This window comes from Athene noctua, chromosome 5 (genome assembly GCF_965140245.1).
Source record: "Athene noctua chromosome 5, bAthNoc1.hap1.1, whole genome shotgun sequence".
NCBI lineage: Eukaryota > Metazoa > Chordata > Aves > Strigiformes > Strigidae > Athene > Athene noctua.
The window spans coordinates 58,965,778-58,987,294 of record NC_134041.1 but is presented as its reverse complement, the minus strand read 5'-3'; the positions used below and the strand labels follow the sequence as shown (position 1 = coordinate 58,987,294).

The following is a 21,517-nucleotide window of genomic DNA, read 5'->3' as shown; positions in this document are numbered from 1 at the left end:
AATCCTGTTTTGCAACGTAGCTGCTGCTTCCTCCAGGTTTCTTTGACAGTTTCCTGAAGACAATACACTACATATCTATTGCTCCTCACATATCCACAATATCTCTTGTTACAGGAGACAAAAAGCTTAATATGATCATGGATCCAGTAGGAATTATGTCTAGAAGGAGGTCAGTACCTTATCATTTTTGAGGACTTTAGTCTTTCCAAATCTCAGTTTTCCATCTATAAACTACATATAGAAGTACTTTGCAAAAGGTTTTTGAGGTTACAACGATCTAATATTATCAAGTGTTCACAAAATATAGTAACAGAAATACATTTTAAAAGTACATGGGCTTTATAGCCCAGCAATATAGACAAGAATATAAAAAATTGCTGACATGTAAGTTCATACAAAAAAACCCCTATTCTCAACCAAATATAAACGATGCTATGTTTAGACCTGAACCAAAGAATCAAGTAAATGTCAGAAGAGTGGACTATGATTAGCCATTATTACTTTACAATACTCCATAATCCTTTATATTTTTTTAAAAAATGAAACGTTCATATAAAATGTGAAATGGATTCCTAAAATAGAGCACAGGTACCTTCTCTACTTCCTTATGTTCTTAAGACGTGCGCAGCCCTCAAAGAGGGCAGTGCTTTCCTACTACTTCCTAAACCCTCTGAATGTGTAATAAAAAAGACAGAAGCAGCATGAATAAATATGAAGGTAAACTCAACAGTCTGCATAAGTTATACACCTATCATATATACCTACAAATGACCAGGAGAAATTGTATTAAATCTTAAGAAAATGGATGACGAGGCTAGCTCACAACCAAATGGCATGTACTTCATTGCCACTGATGGGAGATGGAAAGTTTTTGCAGAAGCCTTCATATTAATGATAAAATTCTGCCTTATGAAGAGAATGTTTGGGGTCTTGAGTGCCTATGTCTACAACTTTTATGGTATAATATAAAAGGTTCAGGTAAGGATCACATGGTCCAATTATCAGCCTCCTTATTCATGAATTAATCTATTTATGTGATATGTTAAAGATGAAGTGAAAAGTATCTATCTTTAAATGCTTAATTATAATACTTGAAGGAGTTTTATGTATATTTATATAAAGTGATTATTCATTATTATAGTTATCACCATAAATTTCCTCATAAGTCTTAAAACAAATATAAGTAGCACTAAAAATCCACATAATTCATTTTCAAATTGAGAAGCAAAAGTCTTTTTTTATTCATAGCAAATGTAATTGTATCATTCTTCATTCTTGTGTAAATGGAAAACTTATGCTATTCTTTTTTAACAGAAATTATTTTTAGAAGTGTCAGTACTTAATGCATGCTTCCAAACCTTTGAAATAATAGTGCAGAAGTATTTTATATATTATATGATATTATTATAATCAAGTGATGGCACTTCCATTGGTATTTAAGATTAAGAAATCCATAATACTGAAGACTAGGAAAGGTTTGAAAATTGAATTTACATTTGCTTTAATATTTCTTTATTTTGTCAATCAGATCTTAGGTTAAATGTAACAGTTTGCCTAACCATTAGAGAAGGATAGTCTTCAAAGTTCATTTCAATATTACAGATATTAACATAAACCAGTTTGGTTTTCATTATACACTATTTGAAAAGAAAACAACCACAGGTGAACTAGATTCAGGGAATGTTGCGATTACATGCAATCACATAACTTTCCCAAAGAAAATCTGAAATCCTTATTCAATTTGATTAATCCTCAACTCTTGTAAATCTCCCAGTGGAGCCCACTGCAACCTCAGGGCTTCAATGAAAACATGTAGCTACTGTAAAAGAATTTATGCTTTGTGTAAACCCCATGATCTGTCACTAAGAGGGGAGAAAAGGTAGAATGACTATTGGGAAAGTGTGGACCAGGTAACTGAAAACTGAGGGTGTGGGGTTTTTTTAATATCATGCGTCATTATTTAAATTGAATATGACTTCATTTTTCTTAAGTCATCACCATTCAGTCCTGATAGCATTTACATCATCATATTTCCTACAGACATTTGGAAATACATTAAGTTCTAGTGCAGCTGTGACAGAAAAACGTGGAGAGTCTGCAGCGAGAGGACAGGGGAAAGGCTGTGCTGTTCTATACGCAGTTTACTTAAACTAAACACAATCAAAGCACCACACTCTCATGACAGAAGTGATACAGGCCAGAGGGAACAAGGGCTGTCTGCAAATAATCATCTTTATCTGACAACTGGAAACTAGATATTGAGCCAAAATGTCACATGATATACTGTCATGTTCAAAAGTAACTCAAGTTCTTCAATTTATGTTTAATTGAATTTTCCTCATATAGGACAGTTAACTGCATCAGGCTTATTCATTTTATTAATTTACCATAGAACCTTCTTTTGAAAATATATATATTTCAAATAAATATTCCAAATATTTCCTTTTTATATTATTCCTTGTAGTGATATTAACATACATCCTGAAACACTGTTTTTGGTTTTAGGTGCCCAGTGACCATTCTGGTTAATAGGAATGGAAAATGTCAATGCTATATTACTGTCTGAGAAACAAAGAAACATCTGAGTTAACATGGGATTTTCTGTAGGAAATTCTGTGCTCATTTCTCCCACGTGGTCTTTGCATAGAAGGAGGGATGTTGAGACAATTTATATTGATTATATGTTAGATGTAGTCAGGAACAAAACAGGCCATAAAGAATTGGTGTCATTTACAGCTGATTAAGTGTAAGAATGGGAAACAAGGTAGCCACTAGTTCCATACAGCTTTGGACATCTACAGCTGAGTTTCCTTTGTGTTCTACAGAAAAAGGCATTCTTCTCTACAGCACAAGTCAAAACACCTGAATCCATCTCCTGTTCTACATGAACTTCGAGAGGACCCTCTCAGTCATCATCAACTATAAAGTTAAAAACCACAAAGAAACACAGAAAAACTTGCTAATACAGTGACCTCCTAATTTCACAGTTACTTTTTCAAAATGTTTTGATTTACATTTGGCCTAGCCTGAGATTTCCCTGTCTCTCCTCTTTAAGCCGTTCCAATTCATAACTATAATTAAATTATTCTTTGGAGAGAAAAAAAATGGAACCTAGCATCTCCCCCAGCTGATGAGGGCACTAGTCATCACTTTTTACTATTTGGTCCAATTAATCTTTCCCCCAGTAAAAAACATTAATACGACAGGCTCAGAGAGAGTGATGCTCCAGAATATTCTAACTTAGCAACTGGGGCACTCTTTTAAGCAATGGAAAGTTTTATTTCCAGCTCTCTGCTCCAGGTAAGACAAAGGAATAATTCTAATTGTGGTTTCCTATCTTAAACGCACATAAGTGCCTTAGCAATTAATATGGCACATAATTTGGATGAAAGCTCCTCCTCCTCAAAGCCTAAGATTCTGATTTTTCACTTCCATGTATTCTTTGATTTTATTAGAAGTATATGTCATGTTAAACTTGGCATTTAATTTCCCCAGATATTTTATAGAACTGAGAACCCTAGAGAAAAAAACTCAGGTTTACCCAAATGAATTTATCTTCCATTTCTAGGACAAATGAACAAAAGCAACAAAATTGAAAATTTCAGTATTTCACAAAACTGTAGTTAAAAAGGACTGGAAGGCTTTGCAAATACCAACAACAGATTAAATGCAACCACAGAACAGTGTGAGCACATTTAATAACTCTCACAATTCTGTTTCTCACTCATGTGGTCATCAGCTTTTACCTCGACCACTGCAGCCATCTCACTAGCCTTGACAAATGCAATCCTGGGCCACTTATGTCTATTCACAGCATTTCTACAGAGATCATTATCTTGTCATCACCGTGATCATATCATTCCTTGCTTAACATCCTTTCACTGGCTCCTCAGTTTCCCTATCATATCAAATACCTCTTATTTGTCTTCAATTTCAAAATCCTTTGCAATTTATTCTCTCCTATCTAGCACTTCTCATATGTTACCATTTACAGCTTGTTATTGCTACCTTCTGAAATTAGAAGACCATTTGTACCCTCCCTTCAGCTACCTAAAAAGGCTGTTTTCAGCCTTCCCATCAGTCCCTCTGACACTACATTTCCAGAAAACTGGGCTAAACTAGTCCACTGGTGTACTGAGCTGAATGAATATAGTATGGGCTTCCATACCACCACAATCTTATCCAATAGACTATCTTCCAGTATGTTTCCACCTCTTCTTTTTTCAAATTCTTAGCTTTCCAAAAACTACTCCATTTAAAAGCTCTGTCAGACACAAACCAAGTTAATGCTGCAGATTCAGATTTAAAAGAACCAACCACTGTGAGTGTTGACCACTCAAGAATCCTGGATACTGAGACTCCATTGACACAGGAACCCTCCAGTCTTTACATTCCTTTAGTGCCTTATATTTGTTGGTATGAATCAAGAATTGGCATCAAATGTATGAAGATGGGTATGCTGCAGTAAGCTAAAGCAAAAAATTCAAACCCAGAATGGGTTGTTTATGCAGAGATTGTTTTGAATTTTTTTTTTTTTTTTTTAGTGTGATGTCTGTACCTTAGCTCTGATGAATTTAATGTGTGACACCATGAAGAATAAATGATTTTACACAACAATATTAGAGAAGACTAAAAGCAAGATGAAACACTTATAAAATGAAAGCACTTATTTTCTATTACCTGTAAATTGTACTAGAGGGCAGGACTACCAGTCCACTAAGAGACATTCATTTAAACGCCTTGCAGCCACAAGTTCCCATGACAGATCCTGCCCTTTAATAAAATCAAGTTATTCCTTTTAAATGTTATTGGTATTTTATAGGCTGTTAAAAGAACAGAGCCCAGAATGTTTATATTGCTTGGAGTCTCCCTGATTGTGTCCCATTCTGATAACCACCTCTCTGACAAAGCTTTGATTGGGCATGCATCTTCTGCAAATAATTCAATAGGAAACAAACATGTTACTGTTGTATTAAAAACAGAATGTGTACTGGGACCTAAGATTATTGGTCAGTGCAGGAATTTTCCAGGCATCTGGTCTGTAGCTCACATTGCATGCAGTGAATTATATCCCAGTAATTGAGAATGATGAATGATTTGACCCTCTTAAATATATAATGAGGGAAAAAACAGCACAGTGAGAACCAAGATTTAGGCAATTTTAGCTTCCAGGAAAAAACAGTTGTAACCCAACACCACCTACAAATCTCAGCGGGTGCTTTGGTTGGGTAGTATGTCATGTACCTTGGGTAATACATCTTGCATTGTGGGCATGAAGAAACACTAATATTGATCTTCTACACCATGAAAAACCATATGTAATGTCAAAGAATTTAGAGGTTTACACAATAAGGTTAAAAAAGACACTTAATCTTTTGCCTGGGGATTTTTTTTTTTTCTGCACAGGAATTTTATGAATCCCTATAAAAGGCAGGAGAATTAAACTAAGTGTAACAAAAGACTGCTAAATTACTCTGATACAATTTAATGTCACAATGGCTAGACAATACCTTTTTCTGCACATACCTCTGTAATACTATGGTGACTTTATGGAAATATAAAGTTAGCAGCATATCCTGAAGTTAAAAAGCATGATAATTCGTAATTTCATGCTGGCATTTCACACTGGGATATCCTGCTGTGGTAAGAGACTGTCCAGGACCAACCTCCCATTCACACAGATACTGAAGTCAGAGGTCAGCTCACTTCTCTTACAATTTGTGTCTCTTCCCAGCTGGCCACCCTCCTTCCCACTGCACTGAGTGGAGACAGCAAAATGCAGAACCTCTTGTGAGACTTCAGAAAAGACGCTGTCTGCAAATCAGCAGAATTAAGTACACCGATGACAAGGCAGCTATGGAACTTGGAGGCATTGGCCTTGATCTGTTATTTTGCATCACTAGCTAGAAAGAGGGAAAAGGAGTGAAGGAAGTTCATATACAGTCCTAAAATTTTTATTTAAAAATATGACACAGTATTATTGGGGAAATTTGGTTTATATAGTGAGGCAGGGAAGTGAAAGGCAGACAAATGATTAATTGATAAAAAGAAAGCTAAAAGTGAAAAGAGTTTAAAAATTACTAAGGTGAAAGCACACCCATACTCATGCTTCTTTTACCTATTTTAAATATTTGGGAAACCAGTTGCTAAAAGCAGTTTCTGGTCAATCTAACTGGTCGTTAGAGAAATTCGGCTCTCTTTTGTCTGTGGTTCAGAGGCATGCACGCTTAACACTGTGGAAGATGAGCACGTGAACAGTCTGCATTTCTGTTTTGGCACAAGGACTAGATTTAAATATGAATGGGGAGATCTCCTGCAGCTGACAGAAGTGCTCACTCATTCCACCACTGCTGCAGAGATGTTACCACCAGCTCCAGGGTCCCATTTTTCAGAGCAGCAATTCAGATAATGCATATTTATAACGTTTTTACAGCCGAATGAGTTAACAAATCACAAAGTGCTTGAATTACACAGGAAGTAGCAAAAACCAATTGGGTAGAGCCTTAATTTGACACATCTGTATTGTGTGATGGGCACCATTGTATGGGCTCCATCCTGCTCCATGGCAGACAGAGTGTGCATTGAAAGCCCTACATTTGTGCTCTGAAAGACAGCAGCTGCTTCCCATCTTCCATAACATCTGAAGAGAGTTTTACATTCCGAGTACTCACAAGCCAAGAACACACATCTTTGATATGGGCTGAGGGAGAGACTATTTCTCTTGAGTGCCCAGACTATCTGCTGCTCAGGAAAACTACATGTAGCAAACAATGAAGATTTGCCAAGGAAATATGTTGAGCTGTTAAAGACGGACTCCAACAGAAAAAGACAATACAAAATTTTACTGATGTTTCTAAAAGCTGTTATAGATTTGTGAAACTTCACACAGCACATCCATATTTTCAAATTGGAGCCAATTTCCGCAACTGAAACGATAGTTTTCTTTCAGAGCGTTTTCTATTGTGCTAATAAAATCAAAACACTAGACAAACAGAGAAAAGTCATCTTCTCTAAGACTATTCTTATTCAACAAGCACTTACTACCTGTTGTTATGGTAAGCTTTTTCTTATTATTTCTAATTTGTAGTTGATTTACCTTCTTTTTATAGTACATTTTACCTAAATCTCTTGCAGTACTCTGCTATTAGTGAGACAAAAATACACGTCTCACTTTTCATTTTCGAGACGGTACAATTATTTTTTTTTTCCTGATTTTGAACCTTTGTGTTAATATCTTTCTTGTTCCTCCATTAACCAATTTCCTACACAAACATCTCAGTTCTTTTTTCCCAGCTACCTCGACATACTGTATACCCTGATATCTGTAAAATGCATTCAACATCTTCCTCCATGTTTGTTTTAGGGCTGTAAACTCATCTCCACTTCCCAAAACTGCTTCTTGCAATGGTTATAGAAAAATGGGGAAAACAATGGTTTGAAAAGAGAGAGAAGAGATAAAACAAATATTTACATTGTTGGAAGAAAATTATGCATTTGTGTAATATTACATCCCATTTTTCCCCTTATTTCCTCTTATTTTTTAGAACGTTTGTTCATGTGTTGCTGCATAGAACCTGATGCCACAGAACTTTCAAAGAACAAATGGGATACCTACTTACTAGCATAATACAAACAACATTGATGATTCGATAAAACAAAACAGTTACGTTTCCTGTAAATGCTGTCTTCACATTCCTGTTGCCAAACCTGGTATCTCTCAGTGTTGAAATTAACCCTGTTAGAAACCAGCACTCCTGAGATATTAATTACCAAAGCTAGACACATGATACCCAAATAATTTGAGTATTACTATGCTGTTATTACATCATTTTGTCTAGTGTAAAGATACCCTATTATAAACACAAAAGCAATATTGTCTAGATATGAGAAAAGTAAGTCAGACGCTAACAAACAACACCTAACAAAAGCCAAAACAAAACCAACCACCTGGTAATTTACCCATTTGTGCATTTTACCCAGAAGATTTTGTAATTCATAAATGAATGAGAAGCTACCAGAGTTCTCTTTTCTAACAGCTTTTATGTTAATTGAGTTTGCTCTAAACATTTTCATATATCACATCAAGTATTCAATGAGGTGCCAAAGCACTTTGTTAACAAACTTATTTCCCAGATGTGGCTAAAGCAGGGACAGAAGGCTTGAATGTTCTAACATACCTAACAATTCAATTACAGTTATCTTATGGTGCCATCACATATTTTTCTTCAACAATCAAACAACCTCAGCTGGAAACTCCAAGCAATAACATAAATAAAGGACCATCTGGCAAGAATAATTAAGGAAGGCTGGAAATAAAACATTAATTAGTGCAGTAGTTCAAACGACCTTCAAAGGCCTTATTATGAAATTATATCCAAAACAGATAATCATTTATTTCATGTTACAGTTATATTTAACTAAGCATGAATAAATAATAATATCATTTTAGGATGCTATTACACTATTATTGACTCAAACTGATTTTAAAATTGTCTTATTTTTCTATAACAATAAAATTAGAATGGAATACAACCCACATCAGTTTAGAATGGCAGCCTTGATTTTCCCCTGTTTCACATCAATGAGTCAGATGAATCAAGCTTGCCTCAAAATTTACATACTAGAAAGGAATAGGATGGTTTGCCAGGACAATATGCATACAACTAATTGCTTTTAAATCATTTACATTTGTTTTCTCTATTTTGGAAGGGAAAGAATGGAAGTCTAGAATTACTTACTTTCTGATCTATGAAATGAAATGAAATGCCAAACATTAAGTGTCCTTAAAATCTCTTCTGTACAGAAATATATATTGCTATCACAAACTCAGGGAAGATAACATCTCATGTCTTTCAAAATCTTTGCTACTTATACTGATGATCTTAAGTTAGTCGCAATTGAAAGAAATCAACGTATTTCAGCTTGATCTACAGATAGGTAACGGTGATCTCAAATGCCTTCATTATCTTCAAAGCAATACAATGGGAAAAAGGTTCCTGGACAATATAATATATCCAGGTTGTTCAAAAGGAGAAAAAGAAAAAGCAAACCAAACAAAAAACACTCAGTAATTCCTGTGTTTCTGTACCTTTTTCAAACTGCATTTAAAATGTATGTATGAATTATTAACAGTTACATCTGTATATTTTCTGGGTTTGTTCTTTCAGTTGAGCATTATTAAAAAAATATGCTAAGGCAAAGGATTTTAAAGAGGACTATAATTAAAATACATTAATTATTTTATTTTATTATTGTACAGAATTGCCATTCAGCCAATGAGACTAGAGTCTTCATTATTTGGTGGAGTCACCTTCTCCTTATCCCCAGGCTACAGGACGTCAAGCAACTGAATGAATTATCTTGGACCTCAGCCAATAGCACGTCCTTTAGTTACAAGCCAGACAATGACAAAGCTCCTAAAACTCTCAGACATCATCTGGATAAGCAGGCACAGGGGACAAAATCTTCCTCAGGGAATCTGAAGACCAGATCCACTTAGGAAGATCCATTACTAACAAAAGAACTACAGGAGTCCCCAGTGTCACCTAAGGCCAAGGGAAGCTGGATGAATTTTTGCTGATATGTTACTGTGTCCACTATTGACTTCTGCCTAACACCACCAAAGGGTGCGAACAGTGAAAGTGCAATTCTAATGGTGATACTGAAGCAATGAATTTCAGGTCTGCTCTTTTATCTTTCTTAAAGTCAGTAGCTTAACCCCACAAACCTTACTGGGATCAGAGATATGATGCTGATACAAGATGTTGCCTTTAAACAGAAATTACGATGGGATAAACTAGCATATGAGTTCAACACAGTATCAGCTGTTTAGGAGGTAAATTACCACTAGAACCTGTTGTTAGTCTGTCTAAAAATAATTATATTATTGCAAAACTTGGGCCTACATAGTGGGAATGGAAGAAAAAAAACACATAGCAAAATAGCTGGTCCTATGTTACTGGCCAACCTATGTCAGTGGGACATCAGAGAGACAAATTAACAGCAGCTGATGAGTAACTTTGCTGAAAGAAAGTGGAACACAGAAAATATCCATCAATAGGGAAAGGTGCTGAAACGAAGGGAGAAAGCTCAGCTATTTGGGAAAACAGGATGTAAAAATATGAAGGTCCTAAGCAGGCAGTACTTACAATTACCTAAGGCACAGAGGGCAGAAATTACTACAGAATAAAAGAAAGGTGAAAGGCCATGGGGCAGGCTGTAATAACTCAAAAGACAAAAAAGGACGAGGTCTGGACTCAATATCAGTATAAACTATAAACCAGTTGCAGGTTAGTGAGCTGGGAAGAAACTTGTAATGAGACAGGGAATACAGATCCAGAAAGTGGAGCCCACCTAGGTAACACAGAGATCTCCACAGAGTTCTCTGATCGCCTTTCCGTGCTAGTTGTAGAAGTGCATCTCTAGTTAGGCTGCTTTAGACACTATGATTCTGCACATAAACAGGGAAAGGCAGATGGTCTGACAGTTTGTGCAATGATCTGAATGAGTCCAAGTTTCAAGATCAAGCAAAGGATAGAACAGGAGAGAGGCTGGTCCTCTGTTGTTCCTAGTTCCTGGCCTTGCATTTTTAGGTAGATGGCTGCACTGTTGCATTTTCTATGGGAGAGTAGAAGAAGAGTTAGTTCTATGATATTCTTATGAAAGAAAAATACTTATTTTCCAACAAAAAGCTGAAGTTACATTAAAATAATCTATGCAGGGTGGGCCACCATAGACATAAATATTTTGTCATTATTCTCACTGTCTTTAGTACTTGCATCTCCCAAGTAGCCTACCACAGTACGTAATTTCTTAGGAACTGTTCAGGAGTTGAGACAGTGATATCAATATCTCCAACACCGTTAGCTGAGACTGCAATAATAATCCAGGCTTATGTCCCCCCAGCAGTCCCCAAGAGTACTGCAAACAAATGCTGTAATTCAAGTGCACCAGATATGTCTATGCCTCAGATGGAACAAATGTAGATGCATTGCATCCCAAATACCCATCACATCCCCAAAATATCCCAAATTGCTTCAGGGACATGTAACTATTCCTTCTCTTTTGCATATTCCACATAATCACTGAAGACATCTTTGTGGATAGAGGAATTTCAGACTGCAGAAACACTAAACAAAGGACTGACCTGACAGTCTGTTCTACATCAGGAAGTCTGACCTACTGAATGATGTAAAAAAAAAAAAAAAAAAAGATCATCTTGCAGCCTCATGAGAGCAGGGGACTATCAAAGAATTTATAAAAGCCGCCCACAATCAAATAGTCTTCTCATTTTACAAGACAGCCTCAAACAATAAGAGTGCAAAAAGTGCCTTGATCTCACTCCTACCTACCTGAGGGGCGAGTATGGCATCTGATTGAGCCTGAAAATCCATCAGATATTCTGCATGGCCTTAGCTGCTATGTACCACTTCCCAGGAAAGAAAAAAAAACTCAAAAATAAACTGAAAGGTGGTACTGAGGTACTATTATAGAGGCACAAGGCATGCTACTCATGTACTGGTGATGGTATTAACTCCATCGTAAATCTTACTGGCTTTTATGAAACATATAGTAGCATTTGTAAGAAATATATTTGTGAGAAGATGAAAAGAGCTTTTCCTGATTTCCAGCAAGTCTTTTTGGAAGGTGTTTTGGTACTTTTGTGGCCCTTCTAGTGAGAGAGGTAGAAAGATCCCTTTCTTGGAAGAAATCTGTAAAGGGCAATGCAGACTCTTCTTGAAGATTCTGACTTTTTCAAGAGATATTTGCCAAGGGCAGAAAAAGAGCATATATTATTTTCTTAGAAGTGATAGTTTAACAATACTATACTTTTTCTTTTTTTTTTTTTTTTTTTTTTTCATGTGAGATAAGGACTTGTACAGTGAAAGTTTGCTTTTCAAATCTCTCTGGCCTAAACAAAATAAACAGCTTGAGTATCCATCATTAGCAGGTATAAAAGCTGTTGCAGGAAATACACTTGAAACTTGGAGAGCTATGCTCTCCAATTAAAGCTAAGAAAATGCAGGAAAATAAAACAGAAAAAATACTCACTTAGGGAACTTTTGTATGAAAAACTATTGAAACCAATTTTCACCAATAGTAGTTTATATTGTCTGAATCATGGAAGAAAGGGCGTTGTCAGACAACACCTTTGGCCACACATACCAAGACAACACTGAAAGAGAACCTTAAGATTTCACTGAAAGACAACTCCTAAGATTTCTTTTTCTATCTTCTAGCCTCCAGAGCCACCATTTTACACGTTCAGCTTATACTTCTCTTTCTCTTCCTTCCTACTCAAGGTCAATAACTCCTGGTTTTAGGATTATGATTGTTATTTTCAGGGAAATATTGCTTTCTTCCTCTGTCACACTACAGAAATTATTGACAGAATTCTAAGTTGTCATTTATCTTCATATCTTTAAAGCACACAGTTCTGAAAACAGAAATATAAAAAAGAATCTTACCAATATTTAAAAAAAGCCTATTAATCCTATGATTGTATCAGGGGGTATTATTTTTATAACACAATCCAAAGTTATTAAATTCTAGGCCATATGAAATACTTGAAACAAACATATTTTAGAAACGCATCATCTGGTTATGTCTGAAAAACACAAACAAAACATATACAAATGGAGCCACAATTCTTTGCAAGCAAAACCAGACAGAACTATGATGAGATACGATAATCACTGTGGGTAGAATCATGACCTCACTGCACAATAAACACTAAGTACCTCATAACAACTAAAGGTTCTAGAGGAAAACTTTCAATCACTGATCCCTTATGACTTTACACCATTCCTACGAGAAGAAACGCACTCCTCACTCTGGAAACATTGTACATCTAGCTTTTCAATGAATGACAAAATAAGTCCTCTACACAGAAAACAGACAATTTTGCATCTATTCAAATTAAATAAACCCAGTAGGAAACAATAGGGTTCTAAAACAGCTACACAGAAGGAAACTACACGTAACTAGACAATTTTCAACATATTGTCTATATAACTGTAGTGAGTAAGTAATGTAAATCAAAAGCATAGAAAACCCACACCATTATTTCTTTACTCCCTGGAAAATAAACGTCAAGCATGAATACAAAGTTAATTTTCATCTTCAGTTTGATCACAGAGATGATCTATAACATCTTTAAGTATCCTAGAAATATGTACATTTACTCTAAAATGTCTTTCTCTGCATTCATCTCTATAAGGAAGGCAAAGTGAATGGAGTGGTCCAACATGTTACCAATAAAATTAAAATAAACATTCATTTTTCTTATGAAAAAGATGATGGCTTGTGAAAATGCTAACGTAGCCATTTCACAACACTTAACTCAGTTCTTTTAGAAGAATATGAATTAGTAAACCAAAGCTTTATGACTGGACCTAAAATATGATATGGCTAAGGGTTCCTTAGTATGGGGACAGTAACTCCATTAGGTTTAAGGATATTCAGTTATATAGATTTTCTACATACTATTTGCTTACTAACTAGAGGTCAATTAAAGTCATTGTTCCAAGATGATTTCTAAGAGCTATAAAAGACTGAGTTTAACTTCTGGGACAGTGCAAGTCAATCTAAATCCAAACACATGTATCTCTAAGCCTTTGAACCATCCTGTTAATAGGTCACCGCTTAATATGGTTGATTGAATGCAAGCACTGTTATAGGAACTAATGAACTGCTTTTTGTGCTGCATGAAATGGAAAAATCTGTCTAGGTGAAGTCATTCAGAGAACAGCAATGATCATTTGCCAAAGGTAATAAAAGTTGATGGTAATTGTGGCACACCACGCATCAAAAAATTGGATTTGTTAAATATGCTTTAATAGCTAAATTGTTTCAATAAAAAGTACAAAGTGGTTTTATGTATAACTTTTTCCTGACAAAACAACTATTAAGCATTTTTCACACTTTCATTTAACATGTAGATTTCAAATGTCATTAACAATGACCTAGTGACAAGAATACACTAAAGCTGCCATTTGTCAGAGCTGACAGTAGACTGGGAAGAAGAGAAGCAGTGTTCTCCCAGCTCTGCCCAGATTTAACCTGCGAACTGCAGTGTGTTATTTAACAACCCAGACCTTATTTTCTCCAGTTGTTAAACCGGAATGATAGTCCTCACTTTTGTGCAGTACTTTGAGATAGCCGAGTGACAACTGAGGCATGCAAAATTCTTATTTTACTTAATCTCTATATGATCTCATAACTTACTTGTAAAAAGGCAAGGGCCTCCTTTGTATGATAAATACATACACATAGATGCAGATACAGGCACACACTATACTGTCATTACAGATTATATATGGTACAAGACAAAGTGTTTTATGTCAATTTTTGACCCAATTTTTGCCTCTAGTGCTTCTGCCAGAGTTCCTCAACGTACATCAACAATGTTCTGTTTCTTTAAACATTTTTCTCCTTTCCTTCTTACACCTGCAGAAAGAAAGGAGATCCAAAATGAAATGAAAAGGTACTGGGAATTTTCCCTCTATTTACTAATTGATATTAATAATGTTGATCTTTGAACTTCTGGAATAAAAAAAATTCTGTAAATATTTTCATGTTATTTTCATTTTGAGAGACTGATATCCTGACAAATCTCTCAAATGACAAATATGTCAATGTTTCTAAATATTTTAATATTCTAAAATGGGACTTCTGCATCTCATCTTCAGTAATAAGTCAAATGGAAGTATCAGTAAAGTAACTCACAGGATAACATTATTTAAACATTCCCCAAATGTACTTTTAAAATACGGTAACTGAACTGAAATGATTGTACTGTAAAATAACAAAAGCCATATAATGATCTACTACCCTAGAAGAATAGTTCTCGCTTATGGTGTCACATGATTTCCAGTCTTTCTATGCATTTTTTTTACCCTGGAAAGACAGTGAGGTGAAAACAGGGATTCTTTCACTCACATGCCAAAGGTCTTAATTTTTTTTTTTTTTAAGGTAATTTTTGTCAACAAAACAAATAAGAAATAATTGTTCATAATGGAAAATAATATAGTTCTATATTCTACCCATACAAAAAATATCAGGATTTTTTTTAATTTGAAAGGGTAATTCATTCACCAATGGTAAAAAAATATTCAAGAGGAATTAAATATGCAGGCCATACCTAGAACATACTGAGAAATTAAAAAAAAATTAACTCAAGGGCAGATGCTTGAACAGAATATAGTCCAAAAACAAATAGCTTGGGCCAGGTCCCTGTTAACTGTAACTATTCTAATTACTGAGACAGATGATGTTTCAAATGAATGTAAGCCACTTTGGCTGGAGTACAATTCCTAAATGTTGTATAATTTTATTATGCCTTTTTGCATTTACAACAAACAGTGAACACTGAGGAAAATTCTACCAGAAATATTAAGTAATGTAAAATATTCCTATTGCAAAAACCATAGCATACACCTTGTGACACTGTTCCTGAAGCACTCTCCTCAGTTTTGGACCAAAAGGCAAGGTTATTCTCTGTATCCCATCACTTTTTTTTTTTTTTTTTTTTTTAATAGGTCTGCATTGTCTGGCCAAATAATTTACCATAATTATGTGGAACTGCAACAGCTACATTGCTTTCAACAGGTATGTAGTATAGTATGTAGATAGTATAGTCTAATTTAGAGGGTCAGCTGGGATTTCAGGTTGTCCCTCATACAGAAATACAGTCCAGCACAACTTTTTTGACCAGAGTCTGCTCCTACTTAACGCGTCACATTTTGACAAAATGTGCAGGATTCTTCTTCCTAGTCGCAAACATTACTGTTCTCCATTTCAGTATGGGTCAGTAAAAAGTTCCTCACCCAAAGACACGTATTAACTTGTTTAGACAAGCAACATTCCTTCTGGGCACCAGGGAAATGCATTCCTCTGCCACAGGCAGGCAGTCACTACAGACTTCACTTATACATGAATATGTAATATGGTGAATATTTGTCACAACAGTAGAGCTGGTATAAAAACTACCCACATGTACATCTTACAGATGGTCACTAACTTTGTCTTTTCCCACTGAGACCAGAGTGAAGATAGTCACAGGTTTCAACAGCAGCAAGAGGAACAGAGAAAGAAACCACTTTCAGGGCTAGGATGCAAAGATGCTATGATGTCATTCTGGAGTGTCATCTGTCAGTCCACTAACTTGAATGGAATACATTCTTGAAGAAGTTAACATTTCTGGACATCTTGGAATATCTTGAGTTTAGCTTTTTTTACTTCTGAGTCCTAAGAGCATGCTCATGTTCAAACTAAACTTCTTAAAAATGCTTACAAGCCTTTAAGAAGTAGTTTTAATAACAGTATTCTATATGGAGCTGAAAAAAAAGGAAAGAAAATGACTATTCAGCAAGAAAAATGAATAGTGGGCAAATTACCAGAAAATCCACTGCAGGATTTGTAAATGTGTAATTTGGCAAGGTTATTCCTTCTGGCTGGAACTGCCAATGGGCTCTCTCACATTAACAAAGGTACAGGGATGGTGTGGCACCTTTCAAAAGAATTCTGTAGTGACAGAAAATCTGCAAGTCAATAAACCATCCTAAAATTCACTCTTCAGTCTTCACATTATCCCCTTTGTGAAACTTTTCAGAGCGCAGTAGCAGCCAAATTCTTGTCTGTCTCATCTCATTTCCTACTGTGATTAAATCATTTACTGCAATGCTTTATGTTGATTTTCAAGTATCTCCCCAAAATGGGTCCAGCCCTCTTAAAAGCATAGGAGTCTATATATATTAAAATGTAGTAACTGTATGAAAACCTCCACAAATTTAATTCAGGTTTCTTACATTATTTGTCTACATCAGAATCTGTCATTGTCTCTTCTCATAACACATAATCAGCAATTGCTTCATAAACCAGAAATACAAAATATTTCATTAATTTTGTAGAAAAATTACCTAAGAGGCTAATATGTGTAGTTCATTAAAATAATGGGGATAATCATTATATGCAAAGGTAAGTAATTCTGTAAACCTGCAAATACAATAAAAGGATGTTGTTATTTTTGGTAGTTTTAGTAAGTTACTTTCACAAATGGAAGAAAGTTAAAACAAAATATATTAAAAAGTGAAAACTCAACCATTTTTATGTATAATAAAGTAATGATCTTATGTGGTCTGAACTTCCATTACAGTCTCTAGATACTTTTCCTGAACATTGTATCTCTCATAAATGATCACTCAATTCTTTTTATCACAAGAAAATAGTTTTATATTCCTTAAAATTTCACCAAATTTTAACTGTTAAGGTAAAAAATTTCCACATTTAACACTTCAGTCAAAGTGATGTTTTTTCAAGACTGCATAAATTTCAGATAAAATTTATTCTTTTTTTCTGAAAATTAAAAATACACATTTTCCCCCATATTAGGAACAATCTGACTATTCTTTCTAGTCGAAGAGGCTCTCGTACTCTGACACTTTGGAGATAAACTGATATTTGGCAAGCAGGATATTAACGACTTTTGCCTTTTTCATGAGAAAAAATAAAAATCTGCGATCAGATAATAAAAGACTATTTTAACACAAATATAAAGGACATGAATTATGCAGGAACATGAGCAACCTACACTCAGGACTTAACTTGGGAATAATGTTCTTTGAAATTTTTGAGTTCTTCCAACATATGGGTCTATATTAAACTTGTGGGTTTTAGCGCCTGTGCTTAGCAGTAAAACAGTGGTTGAACGTCGTAAGTCTTTCAGGTCATAATGATTCCTCTGTAATTAGATGTAGTTCCACAAAACAAAATAGTGACTACTTCAGGTGTCTATTACAAATAGGACTTTCTTTCTAGACAGATATGCCAACAGACATAAGCTTACAGAAACCTTAATACATATCCCAGTTGGCTTTGTTACTATATGGCTGTAAAATTCTATTACTAAGAGATTTTTATTTTCTTTGACTTGTATTAACACTCCATGTCACTAGGCAGAGTGAAATTTGCACTTTTGGAATGCACAATACTTGGAGAAAATCGAGACCAGGGAAGCAGGCAACATTTCCCTCAGGTAAGATGGATAGCAAGGATCCTGTGGGGCCCTGGCAGTATTTTAAGGTGTGTCTATTAATGGTTGCCAAGAAAAATACTAAGAGAACATTCTCTTGCTGAGTAAATTCCGTGCAGTTTACAACTCCTGGTGCATGCAGAATATTTTGCCCTCCATCAGCCAGGACCAGAATCAACACAAATAAACAGGTAGGGTAACACAGAGAATGTGTGACAGCCTCTAAAGTTGGAAAGTGGGAAAAAAATTCTGTCCCTTAAAAGGGTTTCCTGAATACCACATTGTATTATAAATGTAATTATTTATACTCTACAATACCTTTCTGTCAGAGACATTCATATGAATGTTTTTGAAGTCACAATTTTATCTGATTTATGCAAAATACATATGCTTGATTTTGATTAGTTAACGAACTCATTATAATAGCTGAAGAGCTGCTGTCATTTCATCTGACTTTACTGAATCCTAGTGACATTGCTTGAATCCTGTTATGATGAGGAATTAGTACTGGTTTTTTGCTCATTTGTGTTGCTTGCTGTAAAGGCATATTAAAATGAACACTAAAACTGGTCTCTGCAGTTCTACTTCTTTTTTTGCAAATTAATTTTAAATTTTTTTAATGCAATGAATTTTAGGATGCTTCCCCAGTATCTCACATTGTGTCAAAGTAAACTCACCTGATTAGTCTGTCTAGGACATCACAGATATTTAAATAGATCTCATTCTGACTCTTAAACTTTGTTCTAACAAACATCAATGCCAATAAGTTAAATCATCTTGTGTTCACTGTTAACACTAAGAAGAAACAAGTTATCTTTTGCAGTACATCGGTAAAATACTAATGATTATGAGGCAGATTCTCCTTGGTGCAAACCATAGATGCCTTTCTGGTAGCCTAGAATCCTGCAGAGTTTCTACTTGGAAAGTATTTTCATTACTGTATGCTTGTTAATGCTGGCAGATTTCAAAACATAATGATTTGATAAAACAGCTGTTTTCATTATTAACAAAAATCAAATTACATATAGTGTATGTTGGTCTACAAAGGGACACTTGTGAAGACATTTTTAAGTGTTAATTCACATGAAATAAGTCGCTCTTACAGCAGACATTCCATGTCAATTATCATAAATCCAAAATACTTTCTAGCTTATCAAAGCATCCAGTTCACCATGAAACAGTGCAGTAGAGAACATTTAATCAAATCAGATATTTAGAAATCTGTTTCTAAAATTTAGTCAACACTGGTCCCAGGGGAATACTTTTTTAATGCTCAAGTGATACTTCAGCTGAAGTTCATTATCCTTTATGCTTGCTTCCCTTCACTATTCAGTGAAGGACTAATCACTACATGAATACTCCTGGTGAACTATTTTTCAGCCACTTTTTCTCACAACCATCTAACCCTTTTATCCTAATGCAGACTAAATAACAAAACCAAAAATTGGCAATGTTACATACATTTCCAGTGTGAAAAAGTCTTTAAGAAAATATAGCTACTTTGTTATTAAAAAACCCCCACCACCCCCCCCAAAAAAAAAAAAACCAAACAAACTACAAAAAAAACCACAAAAAAATCCCCAACCAAACACAAAAACAACCTTTTGAGAAACAATTTTCATCTTTTTTTTTTTTTTTTTTTCCTGTGATGTTTTCAAGTTTTCTTTATTTGGGTTAACTTAAATGGAATGGTCAGGTCCAAATTTAATGCGATAGATTATAATATCAACTGAAGATAATTCAGTCTTATAAGACTAGTGCTATTATATAGCACTTCAGTATCCTAAACGCATCAATAAAAATCTTTATTCTGTTATAAATTTGTTTTCAGAAAGGGCAAAATGTTCTTGTGAGGCTGAGTGGTGTCACTTACATCCTCCCACTTCTGAAAACATAACAAAGAGGCACTGAAGCCCACTTTGCCTTTTAGGAAGGAAACCCTAATTTAACTATTGTCAAAGATACTGGTTCCAGAGAAGCATAAAGTTTTGGATAAAGAGAAACATACCTTCTAGGAGAAAAACATTGTATGAGGCACATGGAAGATATGTATCTCGCCCTTGCTCTTCAGGATGTGTACACAATAAAGAGAAATCACCTTGGGCAGAAATCAGTATCACTCTCTGGGTACTCCTTACATGTCTGATCATGGACAATGAAGAATAAAATCTTACATTGACTAAGTTTGTTCTAAGCATTTCAATGATCCCAACTGCCTTCTTCATCTGCCATGTCCACTGCAATGTTGCTTTAGGGGATTATTCCCTGTGATGGCACAGTGCAATGCAAGAGACGTACCTCAAGCTAAAAATCAGACTACCACAACCTATGCAATACACGTGGTACTGTATTTCCTTAACTGCACTGCAGCGGCTCTGACCAGTTAAAGTTTACACCACATATGGGTCACATAGATTCCCCTCACAGAAGTCATGAACTATCAGACTACCAGAAGTATCATGAACCCTTAATATGTAAAGTGATCTAGTCTTTTTATGTTTAACCTGCTTATTACCTCAAATTCTATGGTGACTGCAGAAAGCACAAAAGCTGGCTTGGAAGCAAAATAAATGAAATATCTTCATTTCCATCTCCCCAACTCATCTTACTTAAAGTAAACAAATGACAGCAAAGCCAGAATCATAGATTTTTCTTCAGTTACTGTACAAATTTTTTAGATTAACAACCACCAGCACCACTAACATATTCACAGACTACACGTATACCACTGCACAAATACATTTTGGAATCCCCCTGTAACTGATCCGCTGCCAAAGTTCTCACTGGTATATGCAGGGCTGATCAGTGCCAACGTAGTTAAAGAAAAGTCTGCCTCAGTACAACAACAAGCTGCTGACCAGGATCATCTTGAGGAGTTACTAAATTGGATGAAGTAATCAAACAATGAGAAATCAAAAGATGTAGACACATATCTTTTTCCAGACATGGTAACAGCCAACCCAGTCACCCTCTTTTCCAAAGACAATTAGCCTCAGGTTATATTAAATGATTTAAACAGTGCATCTTTGCTAGCACAGATCATTTTGATTGAAACGGGCTAAGTGAGCCCTGGCAATTCATTCAGCACAGCTGAGAGCATCATAACCTTCAGCAGATGGCAGTAATGAGCAGCTGGGGTTAGAAATAGGTTTATAACCTTTTTCACTGGCACAGCTGGATGGGGGAGAACAGCTACATTAACATATGAAAGACAGACCATCATACTTGAATAAAAAATCAATAGTGTGCATTCCTGATCTGGACATCTAATTGTCAGTCAGCCACTCATTCTGTGTATTTGTGAAATAAAATCACAAATACATCCTAAACTTTTCTCTGCTACACCTTCCAGATGTACCTACAGTGTCAACCAGCATTTCAATTAATCCCTGAATTCTTGCACACCTTAAGTCAAGCACATAATGTATGTACATGAGAGAAATTCTGGTATTGGTAAATAACATTTATTTTGCTTCCTTCAACAAA

General features: G+C 35.2%; 1 protein-coding gene across 9 annotated transcripts in view; it reads right to left on the bottom strand.

The window, feature by feature from the left end:
* The window catches only part of ATRNL1 (attractin like 1), a 520,660-nt gene that overhangs the window by 166,236 nt on the left and 332,907 nt on the right, over positions 1–21,517 (bottom strand). Inside the window, exon 27 of one of the 9 annotated variants that reach the window (XM_074907812.1) lies at positions 13,888–14,448. The exons of the other annotated variants lie outside the window; for them this stretch is intronic. Coding sequence (XP_074763913.1) covers positions 14,443–14,448 — 6 coding nt within the window. The 3' untranslated portion in view covers positions 13,888–14,442. Of the gene's footprint in view, positions 1–13,887; positions 14,449–21,517 lie in introns of those variants that run through there. 9 annotated transcript variants of the gene reach the window in all.